We start from the raw sequence: 22,430 nt of genomic DNA, 5'->3' as shown, positions 1-22,430 counted from the left end.
ACGGCAGAGCTCCACCGGAGCGGCCCCAGCGGGGCCCTCCCGGGCTGAGTGTCCCTGCGGTCACCCAGGGCTGTGTGTCCCTCCTAATCACCCTGTGTGTCCCTCCCTGTCACCCCGAGCTCTGTGTCCCTCCGGTCACCCCGGGCCGCTCCCCACCGGGACAGCCGGCCCCTGCAGACCCCGCGGGTGCCGGGGAGCGGAGGCATTCGGGGGTGTGTGAGGGACCCCGAGAGGCTCCCAAAGCCGCTCAGAGCCTCGGGCGAGCCCCCAGGACACGGTGAGCAGCTCCGGGGCCGCTGCGGGCGCCGCCGGCCCGGGAGGGGAAGGAGGCGGCGGCCCCGGAGCGCGGCCCGGCAGCGGCGGCAGCGCCGCGGTCAAAATAAGAGTCCCCGGGCCCGGGACCCGCCCCCCGCCCGCTCCAGCCCCTCCGAGCAGCCTCTCCCTCCGTTTGGCAGCAACAGCTCGTTCATTAATTAATTAACCAACCCCCCAGAGAACCCCCTGCGCACCGGCAGGGCCGTGGCAGCGTCCCCGCGGAGCCCCCGGCGCGGCCCCTCCAGCTCGGTGGGGACAAGGAGGGGCCCCGGGGGTCCCATCGCTCCCGGCGGATGGGCTGAGGAGGAGGGTGGTGGCAGGGCGGGTGTCCTTCCCCTGGGATCCCCCCGGGATGGGGCGACTGCTCCCGCACAAAGAGCCACCTCTGGAAACCTCTGCTCCGTCAAGGGCCGGGGGCAGCCTGGACATCGCCCCATCCTGTACTTGGGGTGCCAGCATCTTTCATCCTGTACTGGGGGTACCAGCATCGCCCCATCCTGTACCCAGCATCACCCCATCCTGTACTGGGGGTACCCAGCATCGCCCCATCCTGTACTGGGGGTGCCAGCATCCCCCACCCCGCACTGGGCATGCCGGCATCACCATCCAGCTGGGAGTGCCTCACGTGGGATGTTGGGAATTCCCTGCTTTCATCCCTGCTCCTACAAACCAGAGCGGGCACGCCGGGGTGGCACTGGGACAGGGATGGGCGCGGTGGCTGGGGCCGGACGCGCATCGGGACGGGCTCTGGTGGCTCCTTTCCAGCGTTCGCTGCAGCTCTGTCTTTCCCACATGGACACAGGGACGCAGCGGCCACTGGGACAAACCTCCCCAAGCCATCAGGATGGGGAGAGGCTCCCAAAAGAAGCCGAAATAACCAGGATCACACAAAGTTTTTGCAGCCCATCACCACGGCCACGGCTCTTGTCCACCTCAAACCCACCCTGAGCGAAGGGCAGCGGGGCCAGGACGGGCTGTGCTGTGCCAGCGCTCCCTGTTTTCCTGGAGCAGCTGCTGGGAGCCGGGGCAGGGCCGGGGGCTCGGCCGGGCCGCCGGAGCCGCCGAGCCGCCGCGCCTCGCTCCAGCCGGGCGGACATCGCCCTCTCCCGCCCGAGCCGGGCGAGCGGAGCCGCAGCTCCACATCCTGGGATTCCGGCCAGCAGGAAGAGCACAACCCCAGCCTCCGGCGCTTCCTCCGGCCGCAGCCGCGTCCTTCCAGCGGCACCTGCCCACGGAGCTGCGGCGGGGGGGATTTTAGGCTGGAGCTCAGGGCAAGGTTCTTCCCCCAGAGGGTGCTGGCACTGCCCAGGCTCCCCAGGGAATGGGCACGGCCCCGAGGCTGCCAGAGCTCCAGGAGCCTTTGGACAGCGCTGCCAGGGATGCCCAGGGTGGGCTTGGTGGGGGTCTGGGCAGGGACAGGGGCTGGGCTGGGTGATCCTAGTGGGTCCCTCCCAGCTCAGGATCTTCCATGATTCTGTGATTCACCATGAGAGCGAGCTCCTTCAGCCCAGCAGGACCCTCCCACCCCAGCCATTCCCCCTGCAGAGCTGCAGGAGCCATGGCTTTGCTGTAACCTCATCTCTAACCCAGGCTCCAAGCTCCAGCTCCAGTGGGGATGCCTCCACTGACAGCCCTGAACCACTTCTCACCATCAGCTCTCAGCATCCAGACAGCTGAGGTATCATTTATGATCACCACATACCCAGAGTAAACCACCCTTGGTCTTAAAAAAGATCATCTTTATTTACATTTTTTCCAGTTCTTTACATTTGGGGGGTTAAAACCCAGGACAAAAATACTCCCCAGAAGCTGTGGTAAACATGGAAAACTGCGAGTTTACATTTCAAAACCCAGTTATAAATTGCACAGAAGTCTTAGGTTGTACAGAGCCATCACAAATTTTTGTATAAAACCCCAAAATCTGTAAAGAGAACCACAGGAATAAAGAATTACAGCCATGAGTAGTGGTACAAGAATGGGCACAAGTTTTGTGGGTTTTACCCTGCCAGTCTCTCTTGGGGAGGAGGGATGGGATATTCTTGTTGCAGATAGTTGCAAATATTTTAAAATATAGAATAAAACCCAAATGGAGCCTAGAACACCCTGTATCTCCTGTCTTGTGCTGGCTTAACAGGAAAACATCCTAGCAGAAAATATTTATTTTTACAAAACTCCTGGAAGTTCAGTGGAAAGCTAAAAAAGAATCATTGTCCAAAAGAAGAGCCTTTGCATCCCCCAACTCCCCTTCCCCCATCTCCTGCAGGCAGTGGGACAGCAGATGCCAAAGCAAAGTTTAGGACACAACATTGAAAATACCAAAGATATGGAGGTGAAACGTGTGGAGAGTAGGAAAAGAACAAAACCGTGAAGTACATAAAAGCAGCAGGGAAAAAAAAAAAAGAAAAAAAACCTGATGATATTTTTGGTGTTTTCCATTGAACACTGAGTTTGGAAACAATTAACTCACAACATTCTCTCATGCCCCACTGCTCCCCTTCCCCATTTCAAACAAACTCAAAAACAATTGCGTCAAAGATCTGAGCCAGGAATTTGAATGAATCCCTACATGCTGAAGTTCTTTCCCCAGAGCTGTGACCAGAAAAATTGGCTTTTCCTCTTTATTTCAGTGTTTAGCAAGAGGAGGAAGTGATGATCAAGGGCCTAAAGGAGCTCCCCAAGAGGTGGAAGCCAGAGAGGCTGTGGACAGAGGACAGAGGGGTTGATCCTCTCTGGAGAGGGTGAGTCCAAACTCAATCCCAAATCCAAACCCAAATACTGGGTTTGCCCCACATCCAAAGCCCTCCCCAGGGACCTGCTGACAGTGCCCTGGGGCCACCCCTGCAGGGGGGCTCAAGGAGAGGTGAACCAGCCCCTCCATCCTGCAGTCCTGGCCCATTTCAAAGGGCTCCATAAAACATCAGCCAGGTTCTTTGTGACAGGTTTCACTTCTCTGCACAGCCAAGGCAGGGCAGGAGGGTTGGAAAGCACTGATTGTCACTTGTTATGTCAATTCTCCTGCACAATGAGGCTGCTCAGAGACAGCCCTGGGTGCCCCCTGCTGCACCCTGGCCAGAGCCACCTCACAGGGCTGACAGGAGCCCCTGCACAGCAGCTGGGCTGGGGAGCAGCCCTGGCCTCCAAAAGGATGAAGACCACCCTGAGGTGTAGCTCCAGCTCCTTCCTGCTCCCTCCACAGCAGCTGGTGGTGATGGAACTCCTCACCAGACAAGAGTGTCCCCATTTGCTCCTAAAGTGTACAGCAAGAGGCCCAAAGACCAGTTTGTAGCAAATATAATTTGGGAGAGCGAGCTGAGGTGCACAGGAGCACTGCACAGACAGGGCACGGCACTGGGTGAGGGCTCCCTCCTCCACAGCCTCCACCATGGATGGGCCATTCCCAAACAAAGGTGGAACAAGGACATTCCCAAAACAAAGGTGGAAAAAGGACATTCCCAAAGCAAAGGTGGAAAAAAGAGGACAGATCCTGGCTGGGAATCTGGAAAAACAGCCCAGTGGCTCTGGCCACAGCAACCAAAGAGAAATCACATTTTCCAGCCAAGGAACATGGGCTGGACACATCAGCAGCAGCTCAGCCCCAGGGATGGAGAAGGAGCTGGGAGACCAGTCCTGCTCCTGGCCCTGCCTGCCTCTCCCAGAGCCTGGCTGGGTCAGCAGCCTGCAGCCCAACCCAGCAGGTCCAGAAGCATTGACAGCTCATAGGAATTTTTCCAGGGGTGTGGAAGGGATTTGGGTTCAAGGATTTGCACAGCCAACATCAAGGAAGGCCACAGGACCTGCAGACTGAGCCAGGCAAGACAGGTTCAGCCAAGTGGGAGGAAGAGGAAGAGCACTGGGGAAGAGCTGTACCTGCCTTTGGCCCATTGTGGATGAAGAGTGCTGCTCATGGCAGGCTGGACCACCCGACAAAGGAGAGTCTGAACCATGAGAGCTGGGCAGAAGCATAAGCTGAGAAGAGAATAAAGAAGGATCTTTGTGTCTGAGACACAGATCACACCCCAGGCTACCTGCAGTGATAACATTTAGGCAACACTGGCATGCTTCAGCCATGGGATGACCAAAGTGGGTTGCGGGGAGGAGCCTTCTTCCTCTTTCAATAAATTTATTCCAAATGGCTCTTTAGGAGAGGGCTGGGGCTGGTGGTCTCCAGCCTTTCCAGCCAAACCGTGGCTATGCCAATTCCATCTTCCTAAAGGCAGAGTCTGCTCTTCCCCTCCTCCCCTGCCAGCAGTGAGCACTGCCCAGGACTCCTGGGCCACTTGGACAAATCCTGGCTTCAGGACACAGGGCCTGGGATGCAGCAGTGCAGTGGCTGCTCTCTCCAGAGCCAGTCCCACGTGTGGCCAAATTCCCTCCAGCCATGTGGAATTAAGAGCCTGGCACTGTGGTCAGGCCACACTGTGTTTGTTTTCCCCGAGCTGCCTTGGCAGAGTTCACCACCCTTCCTGGTGAGAGCAAAAAAACTTCATTTTGTAAGAAATCAGCAAGGTGCATTCCTGATTTGGCATGAACAGGCACATGGATAGCATCAGAAATGGATGAAAAAGCACAGCATTTCTCATAGAATAATTTATTAAATACAGCATTAAAATTTGTATTTCTGAATTCAATCATTAAAAACAACTTCATCTCATATATATATATATTTATATATATTCAGGGACAATGACAATCACTCTACCATCATTGGTGCATGTTGTGCCAGCACTGCTCAGAACGGCACCTTTGCTACACTACCCTTAAAGCAGTTCAATGCTTAAAAAAAATAAAATAAAAAAGCATTTGCAAAGAAAGAGTGCAAAGCAGGGCCTGTCCCAGCTGCCTGAAGGGTGTGCAGAGGTGGCTGAGCAAGGAGGCAGCGGCTGGAAATGCTCCTAAAGGTCTGTCAGGTATTGCCTGCCCAGTCTGGGGCCATGTGGGGACAGCTCTGAGGTGCCAAAGGTCTGGAGGCCACAACTGCAGCCTGGCTGCGCACCTGTGGCTCTGAGGGACGTGGCTTGTGGTTTCCTCAGCTTGGGCAGTCAGTGCTAAACGATCTAAACAAGGTGTGTGGGGGGAAAAGCGCAAAAGAAAAATGTCAAGAAAACCCAGCTTGATCCCCCGACTGCTGGGTGCAGCGGAGGCTGCAGCTCCCACACGGGCCGTGTTCATTGTCACATTCTGCTCAGGCCCAGGGGACACACAGCAAACCAGTGCCACCACAGGGCCCTGGCCCAGCACCCAGCACCTTGTGGGCTGCCTGGGCAGGGACAGCCATTCCCAGGGACAGCCCCACGCAGAGGGATCCCACGGGCAGGGCCCCCGGGCAGACTCAGAGGTAGCATCAGACAGACTTTTGTGATTGATGGTCACATAACTGCGGCCTGGGAGGAGAGGGCACCCTGCAGGGACATGGAGTGTGGTCTCCCTGCTGCAGAGTGAGCAGTGCTGCTGTCCTGTGTGCCACGGCCCAGCAGCGAGCAAGGGTGGGCTGTGTCCCACAGGGCTCTGTGGGGAAAAGCCACCCGTGCTGGAAAAGGGCACCCCATCCTACAGCAGGATCTTCCCCAGAGCTCACCAGGGCTTATCAGCAAGTGCCCCCACGAGCCCCCCGTGCCCATGTGCCCATGGCCACTCACACTGCCAGTCACTCCCCCACAGCTCAGGTACAGCGAGGGCTTGTGCTTTTGGCTTTTTTAAAGTCCCTGACCTTCCTAACCTGCTTACTCCAAGAAACCTCCTGCTACCCTTAGGACTTCTGAGGACAAGGAGGAAGGGCTGTCAAAACCATTTGTGGAGAGCACACAGCCCCTAAAAGAGGAGAGCAAGTCCACACAGCCCAGCCTTCCCTCAGAGTGGAGCTGTGCCAGGTCAGGAGCGTTTCAGGTAAGGCATTGCAGGTGCTTTGATAGTAAAGCAGTTAGTGTTGACTACAGTACTGGAACAGGCTGCTGCCCAGGGCCCAGGGCCACATCCAGCTCTCCAGCACTTGGTGCAGCAGCAGGAGACTGTTCAGTTTCCCAGACCTCTCCTACACACATGCAGGCTGCTCGGGCTGCCCTTTTTGGTTTTTTACCCCCTCCCTAGAAAAAGACTTAAAAAGCCCAGGCTGGGATGTGGCAGTTCCCCCCCAAAGCAGCCAGAGAGACAAGAAGACACCTTGTGCTGTACCAGACTGCCACAGGCGGGTGCCCCGTGGTGCCAGGGTGGGCAGCACTGGTGGGGTCAGAGCAGGGGAGGGCTAATTGCCATTGCTGATGCTGGAGTTGGCACTGCTGCAGCTCTGCTCGTAGGATGGAGGTGCCTCTGTGGGGAAAAGGAAGAATGAGAGAGGTTATGGTGGGAATTTGGGAGGTTCCCTTCACCCCAGTCTGTGTAACCCAGTGCAGAGTGGAGCAACCCACCAACACACACTCCTTGCCAGGGCCCCACTGCCTGCCCAGCTGAGGTACAGGGGGTTTGTAGGATTTGAGCCAGTCAGTCCCATCCCTGCACTGATGCCCATGGAGGTTAAAATCGCCACCTCACACTCCTGTTCTGTTCCTCCCTTTCTTTCCCAAGCATCCTCCTATCTTCCAGCACATCCAGATCACTCGTGCTCTGTGTGCCCAAACCCAGGGCTGAAGTAACACATGGAGTGTTCTGTTACCCCAGTGCAAAGACAGGGGCTGATTTGGGTACAAGTGTGCTAACACACACTGCTGGCCCTGCCACCCCAGCCTGGCTGCAGGAATCCAGCACACTGGGATTTCCCTGAGCTGCTCCACCCTGGACACTTTCTCAGCTCCCACCCCCACAGCTTCAGACCAGCTGCCGGCCCACTCCAAGTCAGACAGAAGATTTCAGTGACATCATTTTCCTGGCTATGCTCCCATCAGCCTCACCACAAGCCAAGAAGTTTTTTTATCAGTGGGAGGCTGAAAGCTCTTTTAAGAACAGGGAGATCCTCTCACAAAGAGCCCAGGGCAGGCATGGGCGTGGATGTGGGAAGGACAGCTGGCTTTTACAGCTGGATGAGGGGACTCCTCCAGAGGCTAAATCAGGCAGAGAGATGTCACAATCCCCTCTGACAGCAGCCTGCAGCAAACTGACTGAATCCCCAGATTCCCAGCAGTCCACAGCTAGCACAGACTGCTGGTAGGAGCTGTTTCCCCCCAGCTGCAGATCCCAGGAGCGCTGCTCACCGTAGGGGTATCCCCACGTGCTGTACTCCGGGGGCAGGATGAGTGAGCTGGCTGTGGGGACAGGCACCACGTTCCCCTCAGCGTAGTAGGGGACAGTGGCTCCCGTGGACAGGCAGAGTGTGGGGTGGTTTGGGGAGCCTGTCTGCTCCGAGTCCGCCCGAATCTCCTGGAAGCTCAGTCCTGGGGCGTAGCTAAAGGGCTGCTGCTGGGAGTGGCTTTTGGTGGGGATGGAGACATTGTCCATGGGGTGATAGCCACTGGCAGCCTCCTCTTCCTCTGGGGGGGCACTGGGGACCACCACAGATGGGATGTGCTGGATGGAGCGGGAGGGGCTCAGTGGGACCCTGTTCACAGCAATGTTTCCAATGTAGATGGGGAGAGTGACAGAAACCTCTGGAGACTTGAGGGAGACCTGGAAGAGAAGGGAAAACAGTGGCATCCTCATTATACATGGCAGTGGGAAGGTTCACCTGATGCCTGGACCACCCTGCTCAGCCTGGGAGGGGGGCACAGAGCCACGGCCCAGCCCAGGGATACTCCAGATAAACTCACCTGGATGTAGTAGTCAATGTGGATGAGGCTGCAGCCCTGCAGAATGGACTGTGGCAGTGCTGGAACCAGGATCTGCTCCTTCCATTCTGCATGTTTCCAGGCTTTCACCCCTGAGCCTTCCACCTCAGCGATGGTCCTCAGGTCGTAAATCCAGCGCTTGGATTTGTAGGCCACTTTCTGCACAGACAGGAGGAAACACAGCTGGCTCAGAGGCTGCAGGTGGTCTTCTGTCTCCCACAAACATAAGCCAGGACACAACCCCACCCAACTGCTTTGTCAAATAGGCACAAGCACAGACCTGAGGGGCATGTTCCGGAGCAGGAATACCCACTGTTGTGTGACAGACTCAGCAGGGATAAGCAAGACAAGTTCTAGGTCTCTTTCCCCAGGATGGTAGACAGGACCAGAGGTGGAGATTTGGCTCCTCGCTGCCCCAGTTTCACAGAGGCCTCCCTGGGATGGAGCAGCAGCCAAACCAGAGAATGGCCCCACTGGGCACCCACCTGGAGCAGACTGGCCACCACAGCGCCGGTGTCGCGGCCGGACTTGTTCTCAATGTCTGTGCGGAGCTGGATGGCCTGGCCCACGATGTAGCCCTTCAGGTCAGACGTGGCTGTCAGGACGATGTTGCCACTTTTCACAAGCTTGTAGTTGAACTTCTTGGTGATGGACATGGTGTTGGGCTGCTGCAGGATGGCAGAGACAAAGGTGTTGGCTCAAGAGAGTCAGAGAACCTCTGGAAAAACACTCAAGGGATTCAAAACAAGCAAGCAGAAATATTTGTTTCTAAGAGGATGCAAAGAACCAGCAACATGGCAATGCCACAGACAACAGGTCTCACTACTCCAGCCCCACAGCTCTACTGTCCTATTAGTTGCTTTCCTCTCCAAAGCAAATTCCCCAGACCCAAGTGTCTCCAAGCACCTGAAGCTGTTGGCTAACATATCTCTCTGCATACTGAAAATTCACATAAACCTCTCAGAGCAACACACACAAGGGTCAGAAATCACCTGGAGTAGGTACTGACAGAAAGGCAGGAGAGATGAGGAGTCCTTATCCTGCTCTTGCATAGTCACAGCACACAGTCAGAGCTGTCCAGCCACTCAGTGACTCCTCAGACAGCAGGACAAGGACAAGTGCTGAAGTGTTGGCATTCCCAGCCATGCCCCTCCTCGTTCTTACCTCAATGTCAGGGATGTCGTTCAGGTTGAGAGGGCAGAGAACGTAGAAGATCTTGTTGCATTTGTAGTCCTTGGAGAAGCGAGGTGTGTCTATCACAGCTTTCACCTGATGCAGGACCTTGCCAAAAGGGCCTTCAAATGATGTAGGAGCAGAAGCTGGAGTTGAGAGAGAAAGAAGAGGTCATAAGGCTGAGGCAGGCCAGTTTCTGAACTGGAAGTGTATGCAAAATCCAAGGTTTACAGGGAAGGGCCTTCAGCCACATCTTACCTGGCAGCAGGAACTGGAAGGGAAAGTTGTGCTCTCCAGCTGTCAGGACCCCTGTGGAAACAAGAATGAAGTGTACATGGGACAGGCTGAGAGGCTGTTACCTTGGAATGTGTCATCTTCTCGGGGAGAGAGGCCACCACCCAGGGAACCACACACCACCTGCTCTGCTGCCTACAGCCACTGGAAAGCTCCAGATCCAACGGGCAGTGCTTGAGCCAACAGGAGCACCTGCTGCCACCCAACCCTCCTTGGGACAGGAGAGGTTCTGTAGGAAGATATGCTGTAAATAAGGTCATTTAGGGCAGGCTCTAAGTGATCCCAGTGCCACAGCAAGTGGTTATCCCAGGCTATTGACACAGGGCACAGAGTAGGGCTGCTGTGGGTTTATTTTTCCTCAAGTCTTCCCCCTGTCAGGCAGTCAGGGGGAATGTGAGAAATCACAGGCACTGTCTGACAGTGGTAGGGAGTTCTGGTGGGCATCAAGCCACTGCACCCTCAGCCACATACCAAGCCCTTCACAGACTGCACAGGGTTCAGGCACTGGAACCAGAGGTCCACCCACCCCTGGACCCAAGAAGAGACTTGCAATACCTCAGCCTGGCTGCTGAGACAACAGGAGCTCAGAAAAATATTGCCACACATTTACCTCGGCACTTGTTTCCTTCAACCACTGCTCTGCAACAGCCTCGAGGCACAGGGCAGAGCCAAGATCCAGTGCATGGCTAAAACAACAGGTTCCAACTCCCCAACTCCATCCACCCTCCAGCACTCCCAGATTCCCTCCAGGGCAGTGTGACAGCTGAAATGGACCCACAGTGTGATCCAGCAGCTCCTAAAGTTGCCTTCAGTAAGGAAACCACCGAGGTTTATCCGTATTTGTTAAATCCCTGCATACACAAGAGGTTTTGTTTTTAAAGTGGCAGAGCTGAGAGGAGGCTTGGATGCCCAGTAAATCGAGCTGTGTTTGTTCTGCTTTGCAGGATCATTGCTGGAGGTACCAAAAGCCCAGCTCTGGCTGGTGCTTTTGTTGTTGCAAGCAGGGGGAGGCAGCTTGCCCGTTAGCAACGCTGGCTCTGCAGAGTCCTGTCGTCAGGGGATTAAGTGGATTACATGGAAGGGGGAGGTGGGGGAGAGAAGAGTAAATCCCCCCCACTGACACAGCAGCCCAGGCAGGACTTGGTGCATCATTCATGCTATGAAAAGCTAGATCTCTGCCTCTCTGCTCACTCAGCCACCCCATGGGGACGAGGCACAGTGAGTGTGTCCCCACAGCGCAGGGACAGCGGGATAAACAATCCAACACTCGCCTCATCGTGGACCCCTGCAAAGGGAGAACACCTCCCTGCAAAGGGAGAACAGCAGAGATGTCTATTTGTACACTTCGGCCTCACAGGGAGGAGCAGGATTTGCCCATTGCCATCACCTCCCTGCAGATTCCCCTCCTGTCCCCCAAACAAACCCGAATTATGTAGGCTAAAATGCAGCACCCGGCGCTGTCACCAGGTGGAGGCACCAAGCCAGGCTCTTCCCTCGCTGCCAGGGCTGATGCTCAGAGCTGGGCAGGCTCGGAGGCAGCCGTGGGACAGCCTCTCCTGCTCCTCTTGGGCAGCCTGGCTCAGTAAAGGTGCCAGGTGAGGTGCAGCAGGTGCCTTGGATGGGTGAGTCCAGGATAAAGCCTGGTTAATGGGAACGACTCCATGAACCCAGCCCTTGTTTGCTGCCCTGAGGGCTTCTGTCTTTTAACAGGCACCATTCAACATTGATCTTACACCCATTATCCCTACTTTTAGAAAGCAAATGGGTAACTGGAATACATCCACTGTCCTGTGCAGCTTCTGCATTTCAGTACAGGGACTCTGCACCTGACAAGGAGTAGGAGCAAGTGCTGTTCCTGCCCTGCAGAAGGGAGGGAGGTGGGAGTTCCAGAGGGTAGTGGCCACTGAGAGAATTCCACTGAGAATTTCCACCAGAATTCCCAGCTGTGTGACATGCAGAGCCCCACATGAAAGTGCAGGTAGTAAATTACAAGCCTCCTACTAGGAGCATGAAAGTTCACAGCCTTTCCAGGACCCTCAGGATGAGCCCACAGACTCCACCAAGTGAAAGTCCCTATTCTACGTTACAGGCAGCACCATCCAACAAGTCATTTCTGTCCAAGTCCTGCCCAGCTCAGGTGCACCAACAGAAAGGTGGGCTGGAAGTGAACCTGCGAGCAATTCCACAGTTTCTAACTCCCACAGCATCACTGAGTGAGGCCATGAACTCTCTCAGGAAGAAATGTGGGCAGCATCACCTGCAGAGGATGTGGTTTGGCTCTCAGAGCCACCGTGTGACTCACTGGCACTGAGGCAGTTTCTGCAAGGTAGCCCAAGCTCTGAGCAGGTCACCAGATGGGAACTGCCCACAGGTGAGCCTAGACCAGCCTGATGGTCCTGACCAAGCCCAAGTGCCCTGTTGGCTGTGACCCACTGAACAGCCTGCAAATCCCTCCTGCAGCAAGCTGCCCATGACCCTGGAAAAGGCCCTTCCTGCTCTTTGCAACCAGAGAGGAGTTCCCAGACCAGCCTGAAGGGTCCCAGACCACAGACTGAAGCTGTGTCCTGCCACAGTTCATGCAGACCAAGGGCATCACAGCAGTGCCTGGCTCATGGCCACAGAGCCCTGACCCCAGTCCTGAGCTGAGCAGGGAGCCAGGGAAGCACACTGAGCCCTGCTCTCCACTCCATGGAGCAGGAAAATGCTGCAGGTGACTAAGAACAACTCTACAACTCTTGTTTGCAGACCTGCTCCTTCCAGCCCACTCTCTCCTTCCCCCAAGAGGGAGAAGCATCTTTAGGCATCCTCAGTATCCCAGAGTGGGCATTCCAAGGCACCCACTGGTACAGAAGGGAGTTCAGTGACAGGGCTATTTCACAGACAAAGGTTAACAAAATTAAGATGAAGAAAAGCCAGAGGTCCTGACGGAGATAGGAGACTTGTGAAAGCACATGCTCTTGTGAAAGCACAGGCATGATCTAGAGTGCCTGGCAGAGTGACAAGGCAGCAGAGCCCACAGGTGAGCTTGGGTCCTGCCTGCCTCCCTCTGCACCAGGAGGAAAGGCAGATATTTAGCAGCAACCTGGGCTCCTTCTTGCTTCTCCTGGCAGAGGCTCCTCCAGCACAGGCACAGCAAAGGGTCCATTTGCAATTTGGAATTACAAAACCATCTCTGTCTTCTGCCTGCTGCCTAGTGGAAAGTTGACAAATCCCAAACCAAGCACCCTTACAATGTGAAGGGAGGTGGCAACTGCTTCTAAACTCTCCAGCTGGCAACTTTGCTCTGAAAGGCTGAGTTTCTACTTCCAAATGCTGACTAATCTTGCTATAATAGGGGAAATCTGCAATTTCCCTCATCCCAACTTCCCTGTGAGCATGGGCAGGGCACAGATTGACCTTGGGCCAGCATCCAGGTATTTCTGCCATGGAAAACAGGAGCAAATACCAGCTCAGCTCCCTGCAAGGGACACTTGCAGTGGCTGTACTGGTGACACAGGGCAATGTATGTCTCACCAGCCATTCACAAGCCTTGGACAGATGCCCAGATCACAGCAGGGGAGATGCAGCATCAGGTAGAGTGTTCAGAGCCACCCCACGGCTGCATCCCCTGTGCAATTCCAGCATCCCAGCAGTGAGGGGAACACACAGCCTGTGGGAAAGCACTTATCACCCCTGTCCCTCCAGCCTAGAGAGCTTCAAGCAACAATCCAAGACATTTAATGTGCTAATTCCATCTGCAAGTGGAATAGAGGCTGTTCAACTTTGCAACAGAGACTGTTGGCAGCAGGCAGAGGTGAGCTGGTTTCCAACCATGGTGGGGGCCCATGGCCATCCCAACACCTGGGAAGAGCTGCCCTTTCCATGCTCCTCCAGAACCAGAGGCTTTGCCAAAGCACTCCCCAGCCAGGGCAGGGGACAGCAGGTCAGCAGGGGTTCAGCACTGCTCCAGGGGGCATTGAGACCCCTCAAACAGGGGCAGCTCACAGACCCTGTGAGGAGACAGGGCTGTGCCAGCCACCGCAGCCACGCCGAGCCAGCACCTCCCCATTCCCAGAAGCCAGAACAAAGGCCACAGTGTCCTCGGATGCAAAAAAGCTTTTCCTGAAGTTTATGTGCAGCTAAAAATACCTTGAGAAAGTCATTAGGCAGCAGAGACAGCAGGCTTAGCAGGGTTCTGCTGTGGGGCCGTACCTGCAGCAGCCTGTCCTCCTGATAGGAGCCAAGCCAGCAGAGATTGGCCACCCCCACACAGCCTTGGGAAACTTCCTCCCAAAAAATTCCTGGAGGGAAAGGAGCTGCTGCCCCAGACAGCCTGGAGAAAAACTCAAGTCCAGATAGCAGGAGCAGTAACAACACACTCATAGTGCAGAAGAACCTTGGAGATGTCCCTGACTCCAGCAGAGATAGGTCTGGTGTCTCTCATTCATGGCTCAGCTGCTCCCCTCTGCTCCACACTGGGACTGGGGTTGTTCACTTGTACCACTGGATGTGGAGGAGTCCTGGAACATTTCATTTACAGAAAAGAAATGCCTTCATCCAGAGGGCTGATGCCAAGTCTTCTGGATCCCCTGGTGATGTTGGGTTGCTCTCCAGAGAGACCCTGCCAGGCTGAAGGGGCTGTGAGGGCCTTGGGAAGTCTGACAAGGCCATGTGCAAGTCCTGCACCTGGGTCAGAGCAATCCCAAGCACAAATGCAGGCTGGGCAGAGAATGGATGGAGGAAAGCCCTGAGGAGAAGGGTTTGGCAATGTTGGTGGATGAGCTCAGTGTGCCCCAGCCCTGTGTGCTGGCCCCAGAAACCCCCCTGCCCTGGGCTGATCCCAGCGTGGGCAGCAGGAAAGGGGGGATTCAGCCCCTGTGCCCTGCTCAGGCAGAGCTGCCTCAGCCTTGGGGGCCAGCACAGGGAGGAGATGGATGGAGCTGCTGGAGAGATTCAGGAGGCCATGGAACTGCTCCAGGGCTGGAGCCCCTCTGCTCTGGAGCCAGGCTGGGAGAGCTGGGGGTGCTCACCTGGAGAGGAGAAGCTCCAGGGAGAGCTCAGAGCCCCTTGCAGGGCCTGAAGGGGCTCCAGGAGAGCTGGAGAGGGACTGGGGACAAGGGATGGAGGGACAGGGCACAGGGAATGGCTCCCACTGCCAGAGGGCAGGGATGGATGGGATATTGGGAACTGGGAATTGTTCCCTGGGAGGGTGGGCAGGCCCTGGCACAGGGTGCCCAGAGCAGCTGTGGCTGCCCCTGGATCCCTGGCAGTGCCCAAGGCCAGGCTGGACAGGGCTTGGAGCAACCTGGGACAGTGGGAGGTGTCCCTGCCCACGGCATGGAGTGGAATAAGGTGATCTTTAAGGTCCCTTCCCACCCAAAGGTGTCCCTGCACTCACTGCAAACCAGCACAGTGCATGGGAAAGCTGTCACCATCATACCCACCGGGGCTGAAATGACCACAGGACTGCATTTACACTGTTAAACCAACAATCCAAGTCAAGTTTACTCCTCCATAGCTGCTGAAAGTGTCTGGGCTCTGGTCCTAGCAGTGACCCCTCCCTGGCTGGTGCTGCCAGGCCCCTGCCCAGGCAGAGCTGGCAGCCAGAGAAATCCCCAGCCCTTCAAAGCCATCATCTCTCCAGACCAAGGGGAAGCTCCCTACCCACACCCTGCCCTGTCTGCAGGCCAAGGGCTGGGAAATGTCCTCCAGCAGCCTCTGCCTGCACAAGAGCAGGGCTGGGCTGGGGCCCAGGAGGAGCCAGCCCCACAGGAACAAGGACACAGCCCTACCTGCTGTGTTCCACCCCCCTTCCCAGGGCTGTCTGGCAGCTTTCTGTGCAAACAGCCCAGTCTGACAGCACTGGTGGGGTCAGCTCTGCTGGGCTGCACGTTCCAGCCAGTGCCACTGTGGGGACACTTTCCAAATCCTCATCCCAGGCTGGCTGGCCCAGCCCCAGGGTCCCTGTCTGGAAGTCACAGGTGGTCACAGCCTTCTCTGCACAAGGGTCACGGCCACCACAACAAAACCAGGATCTCCAGGATAGCAAAGGCAGTCAGGAGGTGCCTTGGTCACACAGCAGACTCAGATGAGGTTTATTCCTCTCCTGTGAAGGCTCACACTGCGGTGTGCTGGGACAACCAGCCCAGATGTGTGACACACAGCAGGCTGCAGGCCAGGAACCACAGTGTGTGGCACAGCACACACCTCTGCCTCACCACGCCCCACACAGCAAAAGAGGGAATAATCCTGTTTGTCACTCCCTCCAACCCCCAAAGAGAAGGATGATATCAGCTCTGTAGCCACCCTAGGAGCCTGGAAAGTGTCCCTGCATCCCAGGCACAAGGAGACAGGCAGTGGCTGAAATGGGGCTCCTGCCCCAAGCCCTGTCCCTCCCCACCAGTCCCTGCCAGGCTCTGCTCCTTCCTGGATGCTAGAACAGGAACAGGCTGCACCTTTGGAGTACACAGATTTTTTGGTTCTTCTAGCAGAGGAACAGCAGGCCAGACCATATGGCAGTTTCTCCCTGGCTACTTAACAAGTGATGCATTAACTGTGTTGGCCAATTCAAGGAGTACAGAAAGGCACCTGGTGCCTGCTGGCCCCTGTGCCATCACTTGTAGCAATATGTCTCTTTCCTCCTGCTGCCTAAAGTCGGCCCTGGGGAAGGCAAGCTCCTCCAAAGGTGCTGGGTTAGACTGATTCTGGTGTTGCTGATGCACAGCTTGCATACTCTCCTCTCCAGACAGAGAGGAGGAAAGCAGAAGGTTTGTGTTTTCCACTTTGGGGTGGAGAAATGAGCAGCCCTAGCTCTGCACTGTGCCACAGGACCCCAAGTCCCCAGCTACAGACAGAGATGTCAGTCTCACTGCAGGCCCAGCAGCCAGCACCCTGCTCACCCCTGTCCTGCCCTCTCTCCTCATCTACTTTTGCAGCCAGAAAACTGAATATTAGATATAAGCAAGGGGCCAGAGCTCTTTAGCTCTCAGGAGGCTCTATCAGAGCTGTCAGAAGGGAAGCATTAAGTTTGTGCCAGGGCACTTGAGGTGACGCTGAGCCATTGCAGCTTTAGCACAGGACTCAACTCAGCCTCTGGTGAATGGAGTTAATACAGGGGATTACAAACTGCAACAAAGGAGGGGAAATGCACACATTTGCTCGTGCCATCAGCAGGCACAGGTGACACAGAGGGAGCAGCCAAGAGCCAGAAAAGCAACCTGCCAGCAAGCACAGGCAAAGCTGCCAGGAAAGCCTCGGTGTTCAGCTCCAAGGAGAGCTCTCCTGATCTGTATAGCAGTGATGGAGCACAGCCCCAGCAGGCTCCACGCTCCCTTTCAAGGCAGCAACTCGCTCCAGCTCTGCAAACACACAAACACACAGCAGGAACAACCTCCCCACTGGTAATGCTGCTGAGATCAACCTTTCTGTAACACAGGAGGTGCAGCAGAGTGCCCAGCACTGAGGCGAGGGCTCCACTGCTCATAAACCTCTGTGTCAGCAGTTTCCAGAGACATTCTCAATGAATTAGCAGGATCTGGCAGTATGGCAAGGCTGCAAAAAACCCAGAGGATTAACTGGTCTACTGAGGCAAGAAATTGGGAAGCGCTGAGGAAGCGGCTGTGACCCAAGGCAACTGCAGATCCCTCAGTGTGGCTTTCCTGTGCAGCTACTGCTCCTGAACCCAGCAGCACAGCGTGGCCAGGAGCTAGCACCAGAATATCTGCAGTGGCTCACCACTGCCCATGGACACCCTGCTGCTCTCACCTGGGCAGGGGCTGTCAGGAACATCACCTGCTGCTCTGAGACCTCCTGCTCGCTTAGAACAAACTGCACAAGTCTCACAATTCTGCTTAGTCAGGTCACCAAGATTTTTTAATTCAGCTGGGAGCCAGGATTGTTACCCTGTGCCAACTGCTGGCCATGAAGGTGTTGTGCCAGGCCGGCAGAGAACCACCCTAGGGAAGAGGTGATGCACAGCTGCCCCTTTTATGCTCTTTGTGCACGAAATCTGCCAGCAGAGGAAGCGTGTGGAGCTGCCAGGAAATCCCTGCAGCGCCTTCAAGCTAACTCACAAGCTGCCAAAAGAAAGGTCAGCTGGAAATTACAGCCAGCTCCCTGCATGAGTTCAACTCAGGTACAAGGAGGGAATGAAAAAAACCAAAAGTCTACCTTTGCATGCACAACCCTTCCACAGGGCAAGAGCTGTGTGTGCAGCTGGAAGTGCAGGGAAGGGACAGCCCCATGGGGGTACAGGCACATGATGGACCTGCCCCTCTCCGGCTGAACAAGGGCAGAGCCACAGCAGGGAGGGGGAGAGGAGCAGGAGGCTCTGCAGAGCTGAATCACTCCATTATATTGGACCAAGAGAAGCATCTCTGTGTCCCAGAGCAGCGGGTACAAGCAGTGCCATTCTGTGCTCACTGCCACTTGATCCCCTGCACTGCTGACACCTACAGAAACCCAGCAGCCCCCACCCCTCCTGGCTTTCTTTGCAAAAGGAAAAATCAACACCAGTAAGCCATCAAAGTCCAAGTGGGAAAAGTAAATACCCTCTTAGCCTCCCCTCCAGGAGGCAAGTAACAACCCCCCCTGGGAGCCCTTGGTGGCTGAGTGACCTCTGTGGCACAGCAGCCTCTCCAGCAAACAGAGCAGTGAGAGGCTCTGCAGCAGCTGGCACACTCCACACTTCCCAGCAGCTTTGATGTAAAGAGCCCGAGTTCATTAAACCGTTGGCCTGTGTGTGATTGCCAAGGCTACAGCACAATCCCCTGCTCTTCATGGCTGCCTGCTGCCTCCAGCTCCTGCCCAGCCCCGCCAGAGCCTTTCCCAGAGCACAGAGGATGCCCTGCTTGACTGGGGACAGGCCCTGAGGGGAGCAGGGTCCTCTGCAGCAGCACTTGTCACCAACCCGCTCCAGTGGCACAGCCGGGTCCTGCACACCCTGTTCCAAGGTGGGGAGAGACAGGAAAGTGCCTTAAGTGCCAAAGTGGGCATCTGGGTTATTTCAGGGCCTGCCTCTTTTTTCATGCAATGTACAGCGTTAAAAAAAAAACCCAGAGCAGCGTGTAATACAAAAAGCAGTGTGTAATACAAAAAGCAGTGTGTAATACAAAAAGCAGTGTGTAATACAAAAAGCAGTGTGTAATACATGCAGTAGCTGATGCCACAGAGGACAAGCTTCCCCCTCACTTATTTCAATGCAAAGGTGTGTGGGAGAAGTGTGGAGTCATTCTTAGAGGCTTAAAGAGCAATTTGAGCCTCAACAATTTTGCAAACCTCCTCCTCCCTTCCCCCCACGTGTCCTCAAAGAGCACAGATTGGTGTTTTTGAAAGTTACTGCTCAGGATGTGGGAAGGGATGGAGCGAGGCGGGCTGTTTGTCAGGCTGAGCCTGCCTCCCTGCACCACCCCCACAGGTGCCAGCACAGCAGTGGCACCACTGGAGCTGAGCCACTCACTAGGGATGGGCAAGACAGAGCCCCATTTGCTGTGTGGCCTTGGGGACACCGGGATCCTTCCTCAATCCAGGCCAATGCCATCAGACTGGATGAGCCCCTTTCAAGGGAGCTGGGGATGGTGTCAGAGGACAGCCTGGAGCTACCCTCTGCCCCAGGGCACAGCCTGGCTGCCAGTTTCCCCCCAGCAGGGACATGCTGCTCCTCCTCACCTTTTTTTTTTTTTTTTTTTAATGTACTTCTTCAAAAAGAAGAGATAACAGCATTGCTGCAGTGGGGGAAGGCAGGCACAGAAGAGTCCTCTGAGGCAGAAGCAAATTCCTCCCTTCCTCAACTCATTTTTGGCAGAGACATCCCCTGTGTGGATAAGGCCTCTGGGGGCATGGCAGGAAGGCAGCCCCTCCAGCTGACCCCAGGGCCTTCCACAGCCCTACCCTCCCTCCGTTCTGCTGTTTGCTTTGTGGTGGGAGAAGGTGGGCACAGCCACCCCTTACCTGGAATAACAGGCACAGATTCACCCTGGGGGGTTTTTGCATGGTTTTTTTTCCTCTGCAGGACCATGCCAGATGTCACCATTAACCTTTGCTTGTGGTGCTCTGTCACAGGTGGCTGCTGGTGCTGGCCAGGGCAGGAGCTGTGTGCTGGCAGTGAGGGCCAGCAGCTGGGCTGGCCTCATTCTCCTTTAGGAGTCCTTGCATGGAAATGTTTCCAACTCCCCTAACTCACCCTGGGCTCCTGCCACCACCATCAGTGACCTCCCCACCCCACACCCCAAGAGCCAGCAGGCCAGCCTGCCTCAGTTTCCCCTCCCAGGTGGCTCAGCCCTGCAGGGAGGCACCCAGGGAATACCCACATGGGGCACTCCATCTGTCTGGGGCTCCTTCATGCTTTTTTCAGGAAAGGCCAGGACAGCTGAGAGCTATTCCTGGAAAGCCTAAAAATGCCACAGCTGAGTCAGCGTCGAGGCTCTGTGTGCACAAGGCCATCAAGGGCTCCCCCAGCACAGCCCTGCAGGGCTGAGCTGTGCCAGGGCACTGTGCTGCCAGCAGCCCCTCAGAGGAGGCAGACAGACAGGCAGACACAGAGGCAGGGACGTGGAGGAGCAGCCTGGCTCCCTCTGCTCCACCAGCCCAGACACGCATCAATGTCACAGGGAGGGCTGTGACAGCAGACAGCTCTCTCTGTCCCTGTGCCGCAGGCTGGAGCAGTGCCAGCCCCCAGGGCTTTTGTTCCACATCCCTGCAAGCCAGCACAGCAAATGTAAGGGTCAGCTTCAAAGCCATCTCTGCTGGTGGACTCGGGTCTAAAGGCAGCATTGACACTGTCCCATCTCCATCCCACTGCTCCCCTTCCATCCTCTCAGGGGTCCAGCTGTCCCGTCTGGATGCAGACATGGGACAAACCTGCAAGTCCAGGGTAGTAATTCCTGAGCATGAAGGGCAAATCCCTCGTGGCTGCAATCCCACACACACAGGGACTGCCCACCCTCTTCCCCTCTGCTTCCCCGCAGCTGGGAACCAGGCTGAGAGCTCCCAGCAGTTGGGTCCACACAAAAAGCTGGACACAAAAAGCTGAAGATCAGAGGTCAGTGACTGTGAGTACCTAGCACACTGCTCCAGACCAACTGATGATACCTTGGCTGGGCTTTCCTCAATCTCACTGCAGCTCTGCAAGGCAGGACAGGAGCAACACCACAACACACCTCAATTTCCAAACACACAACTCCACAGGGACAGATTTTCCCTTCAATTCTCCGAAGGTAAATAATGCACTGCTGTATCTTGCCTCACCTGCCTGCAGCTGTGGCAGCTCTGGGAGACACCAACTGGCCCATTCAGTCCCACTCACAGCCCAGGCTCGTGGCTCTCCAGTGACCAGCTCCAGTGCCGAGCCAGCAGCCCAGCCCTGCTGCCAGCCCCAGGCACCCGCTCCAGGCTGGCAGAGCCTGTGATACCAGTGGGTGACAGACAGCAGCACTGCCCCGGGAGGTATACAGGAGTCTGGGTCCCAGAAAACCAACAGCAAATAGACCAGGGTTTTCCACAAACACTTGAAGAACTGCGACTTACCAAATTTTGGCCACATTTGGATGTCAGGGCTTCAAAGGGCACACTTCAGCACATGGCTTTTCTTTCCATCCTTCCCAATTCACTCTAGTCCTAGTTATCAAGGGGATGGCTCCCAACGGCAACCTCACAAAACTGACTGCCAAAGCAGCTATCAGAGTTTTCCAGAGGCTGCAGACCTAACAAACAGCACACCCACCTCTTCCCACTCCACCTTCCTGCCTGGCTTTTGCCACTGCCCAGCTTGCCCAGCACACAGATCTGACCACAAGCTCAAAGCTCTCCATCAAATCATTAAATATTAGGAACAAAAGTTGGAAGGGGCATTTTTCAGTGCAGTTGCAGGTTTAAACCTCTCCACAAGTCCACACCCACTTGCAGCCTACAACTCCCGACTCTTCTAAGCCCAATGGCCTGTAGCTCCTTACAGAGCCCCTGTGACTGTGTCCCCACCCTGACAGCCACAGCTGGGCTCTCTGTGCTCAGCACATCCAGAATCGGGCAGGAATGTTTCCCACTGCCCGCCCAGGCAGTTTATCTCTGACTGCAGCCCCCAGGCTGTGATCCAAGAGCCAGCCAGCCAACTGTCTCCCTTGGCAGGGACCTGAGAGCAAACAGCCCTCTCACCAGTTGCTGCAAGAATGAGTTCAGTCTCCCCACGATGCTAAAAACTCTGCTTGGAAAATTGCTGAGCCAGCAGAAACTGCCATTTCAGTTTTACCTATTTCCTGTTATTTGACAAAACAGTATCAGAGGGCTGAGCTCCTGCTACCCTGGGCTTTTGCTATGTTCCTGTTACAGCCAGTGCCTTCAGCAGGTGAATACTACTAGCACATCTTGATTTCAACAGGAGCCAGGGCACAGCATGAATTATTTGTGGTAAGGCTGACCTATTTAACAGCAGAAAGACAGCATTCATTCAGACACAGATCCCCCAGAGGCTGCTGGTGTCACTTTACCCACAGGACAATACAACCCCATCACCATCTCTGTCCATCTCACTGGAAGCAGGGGTAACTGTCCTAGGCTGATCCTGCCACACTCCCAGAGCTTCTCCTGGAGCACAAGTGACACAACCACAACCCCGTTCACAGCAAACCACTGGCTTCTGCTCACCAGCTTTGATCAGTGTTTTGTGAGCACCATAAACACACATGGGAAGCAGAGCAGGGTGAATTTACAGAGTATTGAAACAGGGAGCAGTCCCTGTGACAGCTCTGCTTCAGGCAGAGCAGGGTGAACCCCCAGAGCCTTGAGATGGGGAGCAGTCCCTGTGACAGCTCTGCTTCAGGCAGACCAGGGCCAGAGGATGCCAGCAGTGTTTGCAGGGTAGCTGCCAAGTTCTGCTCAGGATCCTTCCCTGAACAGCTCCTGCTAAGCTCTTGTAGTCTCTAATCC

At 55.6% G+C, this 22,430-nt stretch overlaps 1 protein-coding gene across 1 annotated transcript in view; it reads right to left on the bottom strand.

The window, feature by feature from the left end:
• Positions 1-3,561: 3,561 nt before the first annotated feature.
• Positions 3,562-22,430, bottom strand: part of ARRDC1 (arrestin domain containing 1) — a 36,517-nt gene continuing 17,648 nt past the window's right edge. The window contains exons 3-8 of the mRNA XM_041475067.1: positions 9,498-9,548; positions 9,231-9,385; positions 8,552-8,734; positions 8,049-8,225; positions 7,497-7,908; positions 3,562-6,618 (exon numbers count right to left, since the gene is read on the bottom strand). Of these exons, the coding sequence (XP_041331001.1) occupies positions 6,554-6,618; positions 7,497-7,908; positions 8,049-8,225; positions 8,552-8,734; positions 9,231-9,385; positions 9,498-9,548 (1,043 nt within the window). The 3' untranslated portion in view covers positions 3,562-6,553. The remainder of the gene's footprint in view (positions 6,619-7,496; positions 7,909-8,048; positions 8,226-8,551; positions 8,735-9,230; positions 9,386-9,497; positions 9,549-22,430) is intronic.

The sequence above is a fragment of the Pyrgilauda ruficollis genome, unplaced genomic scaffold (genome assembly GCF_017590135.1).
Source record: "Pyrgilauda ruficollis isolate IOZ18807 unplaced genomic scaffold, ASM1759013v1 scaffold34, whole genome shotgun sequence".
NCBI lineage: Eukaryota > Metazoa > Chordata > Aves > Passeriformes > Passeridae > Pyrgilauda > Pyrgilauda ruficollis.
This window is presented reverse-complemented; position numbering and strand designations above follow the sequence as displayed.